Source organism: Schistocerca serialis, chromosome 4, assembly GCF_023864345.2.
Source record: "Schistocerca serialis cubense isolate TAMUIC-IGC-003099 chromosome 4, iqSchSeri2.2, whole genome shotgun sequence".
Classification (NCBI taxonomy): Eukaryota; Metazoa; Arthropoda; class Insecta; order Orthoptera; family Acrididae; genus Schistocerca; species Schistocerca serialis.
This window is the reverse complement of record NC_064641.1, coordinates 801131416-801143777: the sequence shown is the minus strand read 5'-3', so window position 1 is coordinate 801143777 and position 12362 is coordinate 801131416. Positions and strand designations below refer to the sequence as shown.

The 12362-nt window shown below is 41.3% G+C and overlaps 1 protein-coding gene across 1 annotated transcript in view; it reads right to left on the bottom strand.

Moving 5' to 3' along the window:
* Positions 1–12362, bottom strand: part of LOC126473393 (phosphoacetylglucosamine mutase) — a 150202-nt gene that overhangs the window by 20563 nt on the left and 117277 nt on the right. The window contains exons 7-8 of the mRNA XM_050100402.1: positions 5417–5585; positions 3177–3289 (exon numbers count right to left, since the gene is read on the bottom strand). Coding sequence (XP_049956359.1) covers positions 3177–3289; positions 5417–5585 — 282 coding nt within the window. The remainder of the gene's footprint in view (positions 1–3176; positions 3290–5416; positions 5586–12362) is intronic.

Sequence of the window (12362 nt, the reverse complement as noted above, 5' to 3'; positions counted from 1 at the left end):
TTCAGAGTTCTATGGGCCTCAACACAAACAGGATAGCCGTGGAGTAGCGAAGCAGCAAGCAGTTGTTGTGCTTGAGAATCAGAAGTGGTCTCCAAAAGCAATGAGCCATTCTGTAAACAAGAGCAGGATTTCACAGGGGCGGCAATTGCATCAACACCTTTCTGATAATAAACGGATTTACCGTTGTAGAGGATTGACAGTCTTCAGTACGTGAAACCACGAGGAACCATAGTGCAGCTGGAAGGGTTTTTGAATCACTAGCCTCATTCCATTTACGTTTCATAGACATTGTTTGTGAAGATGATTGGCTCATTGTGAGAAAATCCCCCGTGATTGCCAGTGTCTCCGACAGCAGGCTCCTTCCAACTGGCGGCCCCCTTCACAAGGGGGTGCACCCGCCTTAGGTGACCGTTCACACCTCAGGTCACCCCTCCTGAACACCTGACAAAGGGACCAGTTGGCAATATGGGAAGGTGGCAGCTCAGGCAATCAACCCTCCCTTGCCCTGGCCTGTACTAGGGTGTACGTGCAAACCCTACCTGTTGACCCGTGCAGGGAATTATACGTTACCCAGTCACTTGTTACATGTCAGACTTGTGGGCTGGCCTTCATGAATGCACAGGGAGGAATAAGAAAAAGAGGAACCTCAAATGTCGAAGCAGAGGAAGGATAGAAGAAGGTACAGAAGGAAAGGAAATAGGAATGAGAAACAGTGGTGAGATCATTCTTATGTTAGCAACGGACAGTGTGGAACATTCCCAAAGGGAGGGGAAAAAGAATAGCAAGAGGATATACATGCAGCATGAAAGGGAAGTTAATGTCTGAAGATGGTCTTGTATGCCGAAAACCGGTTAACAATAAAAGTAATATTGTAGAACAAAAGCAAACTGGTGCTTTTCATTTATTAACTGTATATAGACTTAACTGTGCAAATATCATACTGGCTCAGTCACTAATGTAGTGTTAAGTGAACAAATGCACTAAGACATCAGCACAACAGGATGTATGTTTTATATTTGTGGTATTTTATGTTTTACATGGTGATGTTCCTTGCAATCTTTCATTATGAAATGACAGATCACTATGTGACTTGCAATTTATAAGGATGATGAAGTTCAGTTAATGTGTTACAAGGTACATTGTAATGCTTCAGTAGTGTGTACAGTGTTTAAATGAGATCATTTATGACGTCTGTTCAAAAAATTCCGGGACATTTGTAATTTTGCACCCATGGTGTGTGAAGCGAAATGCAGTTGGCATCCCTGCAAATGCCAGTGTTTAAACTGTCGGAAGTTTCATTGTTGTAAGTCTGTTAGTTATTGATGAAGGTTTCTCGGGACTCCAGCAGGGTGGTAGCATTGATATTTCATGACATTTCGGGAAGTGTCATACTACCCATCTTCTGGCAATGTGTCAAAATTTGCAGAGAGCGGGCTATTTATAAGCCCGGTCACCCCACTCCACTAGACCTCGGGTGGCTGCGGTGGACCAGCGGCATGCACATGGTGCCTCGGCGGCCGCGTTCAGTTTTCGGTGTAAGCATTCTGTATGCGTCCACGGCGGAGGACGCTGACGGGCGCGCTCCTGACGGATTGTTAGTTATTGTTCAGTGCTGTGTTGAGTAGAACATTGTGTCGCACAGTTTGTGAATTTTGAGATGGCAAAGTTAGGGGAGCAATGCATCTGCATTAAATTTTGCGTGAAACAGAAGAAAGCCGTTACAGAGACACACCAAATGATGCAGGAAGCCTTCGGTGATGAATGCTTAAGCTGTGTACTCTATGTTAAGAACGGTTCACATAGTTCATGTCAGGAACTTTTATTAAATTCTGTGTGCAAATTGAAGACCACTGTCTGAGAGATTGCAGAAGAATGTAACATGTCAGTTGCATCATGTCATAAAATCCTGACACAGTATCTTGGAATGCATCGTGTTGCCGCCAAGTTCATCCCATGGCTCATGAGTGAAGACCAGAAAGACCTCCACCTCACAGTCTGTGAAGATCTTTTGGATCACACTAATGATTACGAGATGTTCCTTAAGAGCAGTCTAACTGGTGATGAGACATGGGTCTACGGTTATGATGTTGAGACCAAGGCTCAATCTTCATAATGGGTCAGGAAAGGTTCTCCACAACCAAAATAAACTCGTCAGGTAAGGTCAAATGTCAAAACTATGCTGATAGTTTTCTTTGACTTTGAAGGATTGTTTCATCATGAATCCACGTACCACAGGGACAAACCGTTAACTGATGGTACTATCAGGACGTGTTGCGATACCAACGACAAAATGTGAGAAAGAAACAGCCTGAAATGTGGTGAGATGGCTCTTGCATCACGATAATGCACCTGCATGATCATCCCTGTTGGTACATGACAACTGCACAAAAAATGAAATCTGTTTGCTGCCTCATCCTCTGTATTCTCCAGAACTTGCCTCTGCGAACTTTTTTTTTTTATTTCCAAAGTTGAAAACCCCATTGAAAGGATGAAGATCTGCAATGACAGACGAGATAAAAGAAAATTTGCAGATGGTGCTTCGCACAATCCAGCATGAGGCACAATAAAACTGCACCTGGAAGTGGAAATGGCATTGGGAGTGATGTATCAATTGTGCAGGAGTGTTTCTGGAAGGGGACTATGCACAGTAAGTAAAGGATAACCGTAGAAAAATTTTGTGGACGAAGTTCCAGAATTTTGTGAACAGACCTTGTATGTATTAACCCCCTTAACTTTGAATGTTTGGTTATTAAACTTTAAGATTTGTAACTCAGAGATACATACAAGCGAGCCAATCTGTCTCTCTGTGAAATCAACAAATTTCGAAATCAAATCTTCCTTTTCTTATAAACATCAAACTTACACATTCCAAAAGTTTACATAAATCAATATTAATTTCAAGTAACTCTGAAGTGAGAGGCCTGTTAGTCTTATCAGAACACCATATACAACTGCTGCTATGACTGGTATACTGAGGTTTATGGTGAGACAAGAGTTGCAAGTCATTTTAATTATGGCATGTGTCAATTTGCTTTCTTCCAAAAATTTTGAAACACTGTTCTTGGGTTTTCTTTTTGTTCCTTAATTCTAAAGAACAGAATAATTAAAGTATTTCACAAAGTTATTTGTTTTACAGAATTACAGCAGACTTTAGCCAAACACAATAAACAAATTACCAGAGTCTGTGATATGTATTTTGTTGAATTTCCATTAGCATAAGCAGTCTGCACAAGTCCTAATCGCAAGCTTAAACCACTTTCTCGAACAAGATCCATTAAGTAACCAGCCACTAGAAAGAAACCAAAGAATTTAAATTAGTAGTTCTTTAAATATAATATTCAAAGTACAGCTGATATAAATTATTCACTGAATAGTTATTATACAATAACAACAAAGTGTCAAAAGAAAGTTATTCTGTTTTTGTGCCTAGAAAACAAAAAATTAGAGGAATGTAATCAGCACATGCACCAATTATTACTACATAGTTCTCAAAATTATTTTCTGTAAAAGAAAACATGATCTGCAGGCATCACAGACATCATGAATAATCTTTCTTAATAGCCCGTAAAGCTGCTCTATGTTCTTTTTTTTCTGTCATGACTAACAACAGGACACAAAATTTTCTAATTCAAGGCAATAGCAGTGACAAAATTGGAATGTGCCATTTCTATGTAAGAAATTCTCAACCACATCAAAGACTGACTCTTTCACTAGTAAAACACTTCCATTACATACGTTAAAATTTTGTATTACTGCATTAAGTCAGACAATGACTTTACTATTACAGTTATGTTTCCCATGTTGTCTTTTCTACAATACTGCAATATAAACATGTGAAAAAATACACATTGTAAAGCAAGCATCTTGTAAATGGCAGGGAACCCTGGATAAGACTAAGACACTGACCCCACAGAGCTTATGCTGTAAGAAAACAACAATGTTCTACTACCATCCCCCTATCACAGCTAGAGAGGACTAGAAATAATAGAAACAAAAATCAATTCTCGCCAAGCAGTGTATCGGAATTAGTGCCTGGTTTGTACACTGTCTGGAGGATGCTTTTATATAGCTGTGTACGTCAAGTGGGTGGTAGTGGTAGTGGTAGTGGTGGTGGTGGTGCCAAGACATAATACGATGGATATAATGGAGGCAGGTCTTGTCCTACGAAAAGATATGTTAATGTTCTGTTGAATAAAAGTGGTTCACCCATACATTGGCATACAATGGTAATTTGGAAAGTAGCGTCTGTTTCCGTACTGCACAGGAAAGAGAACATACAGTATATAGTGTGCATTAATAAGTTGTCTGGATCACTACATAATAGCAGTCACAGGGAAGATCACTGTCCCTTTGTGATAAATCCTGTTGCTGTGAAGTATGCACTGTGAATCTATTGCAGTGGAAGGCAGGATGAGGGGAGACAACAGAGAGAGAGAAAAAAATTCACCAAGTTCTGAGAGACACAGCTGGGCAGCCACAGTGCTATTTTCCCCAGCAAGAAGTGAAATGCACTAATGCGAATGGTGACTATGTAGGGCATCCATCATCCATAGAATGAGAATGTTTACGAATGCCAGTGGTCACTAGTTTGAGCATGTGATGTAAACGATATGTTTTTTATGTAGTGATTATATCACAATAACAGTGACTACAAAGGGACACTGATCAACTAGCACAAGAAATGCACAAAAAAGTTAAGAAAATATGTGAACAACAATCCCAAAATTACTAGTCAGTTCTGATTATGTTTGATGAACAGTTTTATACGGAGTAGTAAGTGACAGACAAGTTTCGTGTTCATTAAATGTCCATAATTCTTTCTGAAGATCATAAGTTCCACAGAGTCATTTTGGCTCTCATGTTCCAGCTATGATAAACGGATAAAGGTGGTTGTTTTCTAAATAACATTGCTACAGTTTATGAAACATTGCTTCCGTACGCGTACATCCACCTAAACAATAGTCAGTGAAATGAGCTCTTTATCAGTTCACCGCAGTAACCTGTGAAATGCTACCAGATTTATCTTTAAAAAAGGAAATTATAGTCATTCAGTGTCTTTTGAGACAGGAAAGGCATACTGTTAATTCACAGGAGCCCTTAATCCCACAGGAAATTAAGTCAAGATATAGCCTACTCTGGAATATTTGATGTTTGTATAAATAGCAGCACTCTCTAGCCAGGAGTTCAGTTCTGTTCTGGCATACACTGATGTTTGTAATAAACATGCTTTTACTGTGAAGTGTTGTACTTCACTGATGATCCTGCTTCCAACGTTGGACTTGAACGCTGTTACAAGATGTCAATTTTTTTATAACATGTTGTGTTTTAATTATGGTGGTTTTACTATCCACTTAACTCTTTGTTAGGAACATCACATAAGTTTTTAACACTGAATTTAAACAGACCTTATTCTTACCCAATGTTGCTATTCTGTCACCATCAAGCAGGTGAAATTTATTATTGTCATCAGTAAAGAAATAGACAATTCGATCCGCATCCCCATCTACTGCAACACCTCGAGCCAATCTGACTTCTGGGACACCTTCTGGTTGTTGCTGCTCTACCTTCACATAATCTGCTCCACACTGGTGAAAGAAATTTAAGTAATCACACTTGTTTATAACCTACTATGGAACACAGTCATGAAAACACGCACATCACATATCATTACAAGCCTATATATACATTTTCTTGTTGCACAGTGTCCCCTCACTGTGCTTTTAAACAATTTAAACAATTTTAAAGACTACGCAGATGAGAGCTCAAACAAACATATCAACTATATTCAGATTTATTTAGTTCATGCTGGTTATAACAAAATAAATAAAGCATGACTGCAGCATATAAAAAAGGAGGAAAAGGACAAATGATAATGATAATATGATGCAAAATTATTACTTCCTGGCCACAGGAAAAGTTAGGATAGGAGACTATATATATATATATATATATATATATATATATATATATATATATATATAGACACACACACACACACACACACACACACACACACACAAAAGTGCTGGCAGGTCGATAGAAACGCAAACAGACACATACATACACACAAAATTCAAGCTTTCGCAACAAACTGTTGCCTCATCAGGAAAGAGGGAAAGACGAAAGGATGTGGGTTTTAAGGGAGAGGGTAAGGAGTCATTCCAATCCCGGGAGCGGAAAGACTTACCTTAGGGGGAAAAAAGGACGGGTATACACTCACGCACACACACACACACACACACACACACACACACACACACACACATATACAGACACAAGCAGACATATTTAAAGACAAAGAGTTTGGGCAGAGATGTCAGTCGAGGCGGAAGTGCAGAGGCAAAGATGATGTTGAATGACAGGTGAGGTATGAGTGGCGGCAACTTGAAATTAGCGGAGACTGAGGCCTGGTGGATAACGGGAAGAGAGGATATATTGAAGGGCAAGTTCACATCTCCGGAGTCGGATAGGTTGGTGTTGGTGGGAAGTATCCAGATAACCCGGACAGTGTAACACTGTGCCAAGATGTGCTGGCCGTGCACCAAGGCATGTTTAGCCACAGGGTGATCCTCATTACCAACAAACACTGTCTGCCTATGTCCATTCATGCAAATGGACAGTTTGTTGCTGGTCATTCCCACATAGAATGGTATCACAGTGTAGGCAGGTCAGTTGGTAAATCACATGGGTGCTTTCACATGTGGCTCTGCCTTTGATCGTGTACACCTTCCGGGTTACAGGACTGGAGTAGGTGGTGGTGGGAGCGTGCATGGGACAGGTTTTACACCGGGGGCGGTTACAAGGATAGGAGCCAGAGGGTAGGGAAGGTGGTTTGGGGATTTCATAGGGATGCACTAACAGGTTACGAAGGTTAGGTGGACGGCGGAAAGACACTCTTGGTGGAGTGGGGAGGATTTCATGAAGGATGGATCTCATGTCAGGGCAGGATTTGAGGAAGTTGTATCCCTGCTGGAGAGCCACATTCAGAGTCTGGTGCAGTCCCGGAAAGTATCCTGTCACAAGTGGGGCACTTTTGTGGTTCTTCTGTGGGGGATTCTGGGTTTGAGGGGATGAGGGGATGAGTTGGATCATTAGGAGTAGGATTAGGATCCTGGATCCAACTCCCCAAGACACCGTCCAAATTGCACCCTGCCTGGATCAGTTCCATCCTACGTCGCAGCGGGACCCACCTCCTCTTCCTCAAAATCACCCTCTCCAAACCTTCCAAGAATTTCTGACTTCCAGCCTTGCATCTCAATCCTTCTTAAAAAATCTTTATCCTACTGCCAACATCACCACTGCTGAAGCCCAGGCTATCCGTGATCTGAAGGCTGACCGATCCATCGTCATTCTTCCGGCGGACAAGGGTTCCACGACTGTGGTACTTGATCGTCGTGAGTATGTGGCTGAGGGACTGCGTCAGCTTTCAGACAACACCACATACAAAGTTTGCCAAGGTAACCCCATTCCCGATGTCCAGGCAGAGCTTCAAGGAATCCTCAGAACCTTAGGCCCCCTGCAAAACCTTTCACCTGACTCCATCAACCTCCTGACCCCGCCGACACCCCGCACCCCTACCTTCTACCTTCTTCCTAAAATCCACAAACCCAATCATCCCGGCCGCCCCATTGTAGCTGGTTACCAAGCCCCCACAGAACGTATCTCTGCCTACGTAGATCAACACCTTCAACCCATTACATGCAGTCTCCCATCCTTCATCAAAGACACCAACCACTTTCTCAAACGCCTGGAATCCTTAACCAATGTGTTACCCCCGGAAACCATCCTTGTAACCATTGATGCCACTTCCTTATACACAAATATTCCGCACAACCAGGGCCTCGCTACGATGGAGCATTTCCTTTCACGCCGATCACCTGTCACCCTACCTAAAACCTCTTTCCTCATCACCTTAGCCAGCTTCATCCTGACCCACAACTTCTTCACTTTTGAAGGCCAGACATACCAACAATTAAAGGGAACAGCCATGGGTACCAGGAGGGCCCCCTCGTACGCCAACCTATTCATGGGTCACTTAGAGGAAGCCTTCTTGGTTACCCAGGCCTGCCAACCCAAAGTTTGGTACAGATTTATTGATGACATCTTCATGATCTGGACTCACAGTGAAGAACAACTCCAGAATTTCCTCTCCAACCTCAACTCCTTTGGTTCCATCAGATTCACCTGGTCCTACTACAAATCCCATGCCACTTTCCTTGACGTTGACCTCCACCTGTCCAATGGTCAGCTTCACACGTCCGTCCACATCAAACCCACCAACAAGCAACAGTACCTCCATTATGACAGCTGCCACCCATTCCACATCAAATGGTCCCTTCCCTACAGCCTAGGTCTTCGTGGCAAACGAATCTGCTCCAGTCCGGAATCCCTGAACCATTACACCAACAACCTGACAACAGCTTTCGCATCCCGCAACTACCCTCCCGACCCGGTACAGAAGCAAATAACCAGAGCCACTTCCTCATCCCCTCAAACCCAGAATCCCCCACAGAAGAACCACAAAAGTGCCCCACTTGTGACAGGATACTTTCCGGGACTGCACCAGACTCTGAATGTGGCTCTCCAGCAGGGATACGACTTCCTCAAATCCTGCCCTGACATGAGATCCATCCTTCATGAAATCCTCCCCACTCCACCAAGAGTGTCTTTCCGCCGTCCACCTAACCTTCGTAACCTGTTAGTGCATCCCTATGAAATCCCCAAACCACCTTCCCTACCCTCTGGCTCCTATCCTTGTAACCGCCCCCGGTGTAAGACCTGTCCCATGCACCCTCCCACCACCACCTACTCCAGTCCTGTAACCCGGAAGGTGTACACGATCAAAGGCAGAGCCACATGTGAAAGCACCCACATGATTTACCAAATGACCTGCCTACAATGTGATGCTTTCTATGTGGGATTGACCAGCAACAAACTGTCCATTCGCATGAATGGACACAGGCAGACAGTGTTTGTTGGTAATGAGGATCACCCTGTGGCTAAACATGCCTTGGTGCACGGCCAGCACATCTTGGCACAGTGTTACACTGTCCGGGTTATCTGGATACTTCCCACCAACACCAACCTATCCGACTCCGGAGATGTGAACTTGCCCTTCAATATATCCTCTCTTCCCGTTATCCACCAGGCCTCAGTCTCCGCTAATTTCAAGTTGCCGCCACTCATACCTCACCTGTCATTCAACATCATCTTTGCCTCTGCACTTCCACCTCGACTGACATCTCTGCCCAAACTCTTTGTCTTTAAATATGTCTGCTTGTGTCTGTATATGTGTGGATGGATATGTGTGTGTGTGTGTGTGTGTGTGTGTGCACGTGAGTGTATACCCGTCCTTTTTTCCCCCTAAGGTAAGTCTTTCCGCTCCCGGGATTGGAATGACTCCTTACCCTCTCCCTTAAAACCCATATCCTTTCGTCTTTCCCTCTCCTTCCCTCTTTCCTGATGAGGCAACAGTTTGTTGCGAAAGCTTGGATACATCATCTTTGTTTTTAAATATATTTTTCCCGCGTGGAATGTTTCCATATATATATATATATATATATATATATGGGGGGGCAGGGGGGGAGGGTGGAGTTGCAGATGATCCCACAATGTTGCTGTTGGAGAAGTACAAGTATGCACACCGAAACAAGTCTTTGACTTGAAATGGATGCAGTTACAAACTGATTTGCCATTAAAAACTGATTTGGTGGAACAACCAGTGCAATTCTCTGGAAGTTAATAGTAAATGGGGCACACTTACAGCTTCAACACATAAAAGGAATAACATAAAGAAAACCATCTGTAACTGATTGACTACATCTATCACTTGCTTCATATCACCAATAAAGTTTTGGTCCAAACCTTTTAAGTGGATCACAGAAATGAGTGACAATGATCCACATTTCATGCAAGCCACTAAAGGATTCTTCAAAAGAAGAGTTGTAGCTCAGGGGCTGGACATGTAGATGACACTATCATTAATACAGTACTGGGAATCCCCCTATTAGACGTCATAAGCACTGTTTACTGAGAAGGAAGGTTGATGACAGTCAGTTTACATGCGCTGGAAAAATACTCTGGTAATGTATACTTAAAAATTACTGCAGATGGCAAATGAAGAACTCCGGGTTTATAATCCTAGTCCCAAGATGAAACAAAAGTCCTAGTAAAGGAAGCACAAAGAGCTGTGACTCCAAAGAGGTTTCATATCCAAAGTGAACAGCAATCATAGCAACAGTTAGTTTTAGTTCATTATTTTCAGACACAACACTATTCTCATGTAATTATATCATTCTCACAAACATATCTGTTGCTTACATAATAATGGCTGTTATGTTAAATCATTTTTTTCCCTTTCTATACATGTAATCTACATGAAAACTGAATTACTTATAGACCACGACAAAGATAAATTAACAAGTTGTCTTGTGACAAGTATAATGTTTTGACACATCTGCTTAAAAAAAGGAAGAAGAAATACACTCTTCAAACTTATTAATTCCTGTACGTTCACCAGTTGGTTCCTATAAGTGATGGTGGGCGGGCGTATAATTAGATCCGTCGTACCACTATTGCTTAAAAATGTGTATTTCAATCGCATATTATAAAAAGTTATCAGGAAAGCAAAGTTTATTCATACATTCACGATGACCACACCTGTCTGTTCATCATTTCACCCACTGCCAAGATTCTGCACCAGGATGTTCAGAGCAGACAAGAGGAATCTGCGTGAGCAGCGGAGGAGTGATCCTGTATCACCATTGTTATAATCAGGACTACGCACAACAAAATTAATGTGAAGCAGTACAAAACTCAGATTATGAATACTGATCTTAAATGTATTGACACTGGAGGTCTATTGATATTGGCACCAGATAAAGTTCACCGAGGATATGTGTACAGATTTATAAATGACCTTCCAATTTCTTTCAACTATTCTTCCCAATCAATTTTTTTTTTCCAATTATCCAAGCAGCAATTATTAATCAGCTTTCCATTTCCATTATTTGCCCACCCACATATGTCACTATTTAATGGCGATTTAAAGAACAGCACCGAGCAAAGTATGAACAGACCTTTCAATTGTTGAGATAAAAAATTTTTTTTGAGGTAAATGATTCTCTCTCTCTCTCTCTCTCTCTCTCTCTCTCTCTCTGGGTTTTTTTTTTTTTTTTTTTTTTTTACAAGAAACTAATGACACTTTAGTTGTATTTGTTACAAGTCCATGAGATTGGGAATAAGAAAAAAAAACATTGAAAGTGGAAATTAAAATTAAATTCTGCCTAAAAATGAGACATGCCGGGAATGCTGGTTTCAGAGGTAGAGGTAGGAAGCTGCAACACTGTATGCTTATATGGCCACACTTGGCGCTGTCTCTCTGGCAGTAGATAATCTTTTATCTTTACGGAAAGTGCATTTCTACAGAAAAGATGAAAATTTGTATAAAGTCATCATTAAAGTGCAAGATAAGTCATTCAAATTCTATAAGAATGTGTCAGATAATAATCAGGTTCGTTAGAATACGCAGCTAAATCTACTTTAATTAAAAGTACCGATACATACAAAATTTTTGAAACAAAAAAAAATTATTCATATTTTCATTAAAAGCTATTCACAAATGAGTCAAAAGAAATGGCCATTGTTGAAAATTCATTACAAAATGCAATATGCCAAGATGTCGGAAATCCGAGCTTGGCAACGGTTGGAGGTAATGCACCAGCTCAGGAACTGGCCAATGGTAACCAAAACAACGAGGCTGATGTCCAACTATCAAAAAATGACGACACTAGTAATATAACTAATCATGATGTCACTTTTATGACACTCAATGAGACAATTTCACAGTTCTCACCGCGAAACATTTTTTCAAATAGTGAAACTGAAGGGCACAACAGCTAAAAGTCCTTTCATTACTCGCTCACAACATCGCAAACACAAGAACAGGAAACAGTTCGTAAAAACAATGTAAATACTAGTGAGACACACAATTTGATACAACTCATGCAACAAATAACACAGTAGTTCACAAAACAACAGGAATTTCAGGAAAGTGTAACAACAACTTCAGGATATGACACAGCAGTTCACAAAAATTCAGGATAATACGGGACAACAGTTTACACAGCAAAATCAGGCATTTAACGATTTCAAGAACGATATTAGTCGACAGTTCAGTGGGGTGAGCAAAATTATATGCACTGAATTATTTGACGAACTATCTGGGAAGTTGACAGAGCTAGGTAAACATCTAAAACAAGAAATAATTACCAACCTGTCCCGCAATATAAGTACATTAACAGAAAGAGTATCACCCGTGGACAATAAACAGGAAGAACTTGCAGGTGAGTTACAAAACCTTT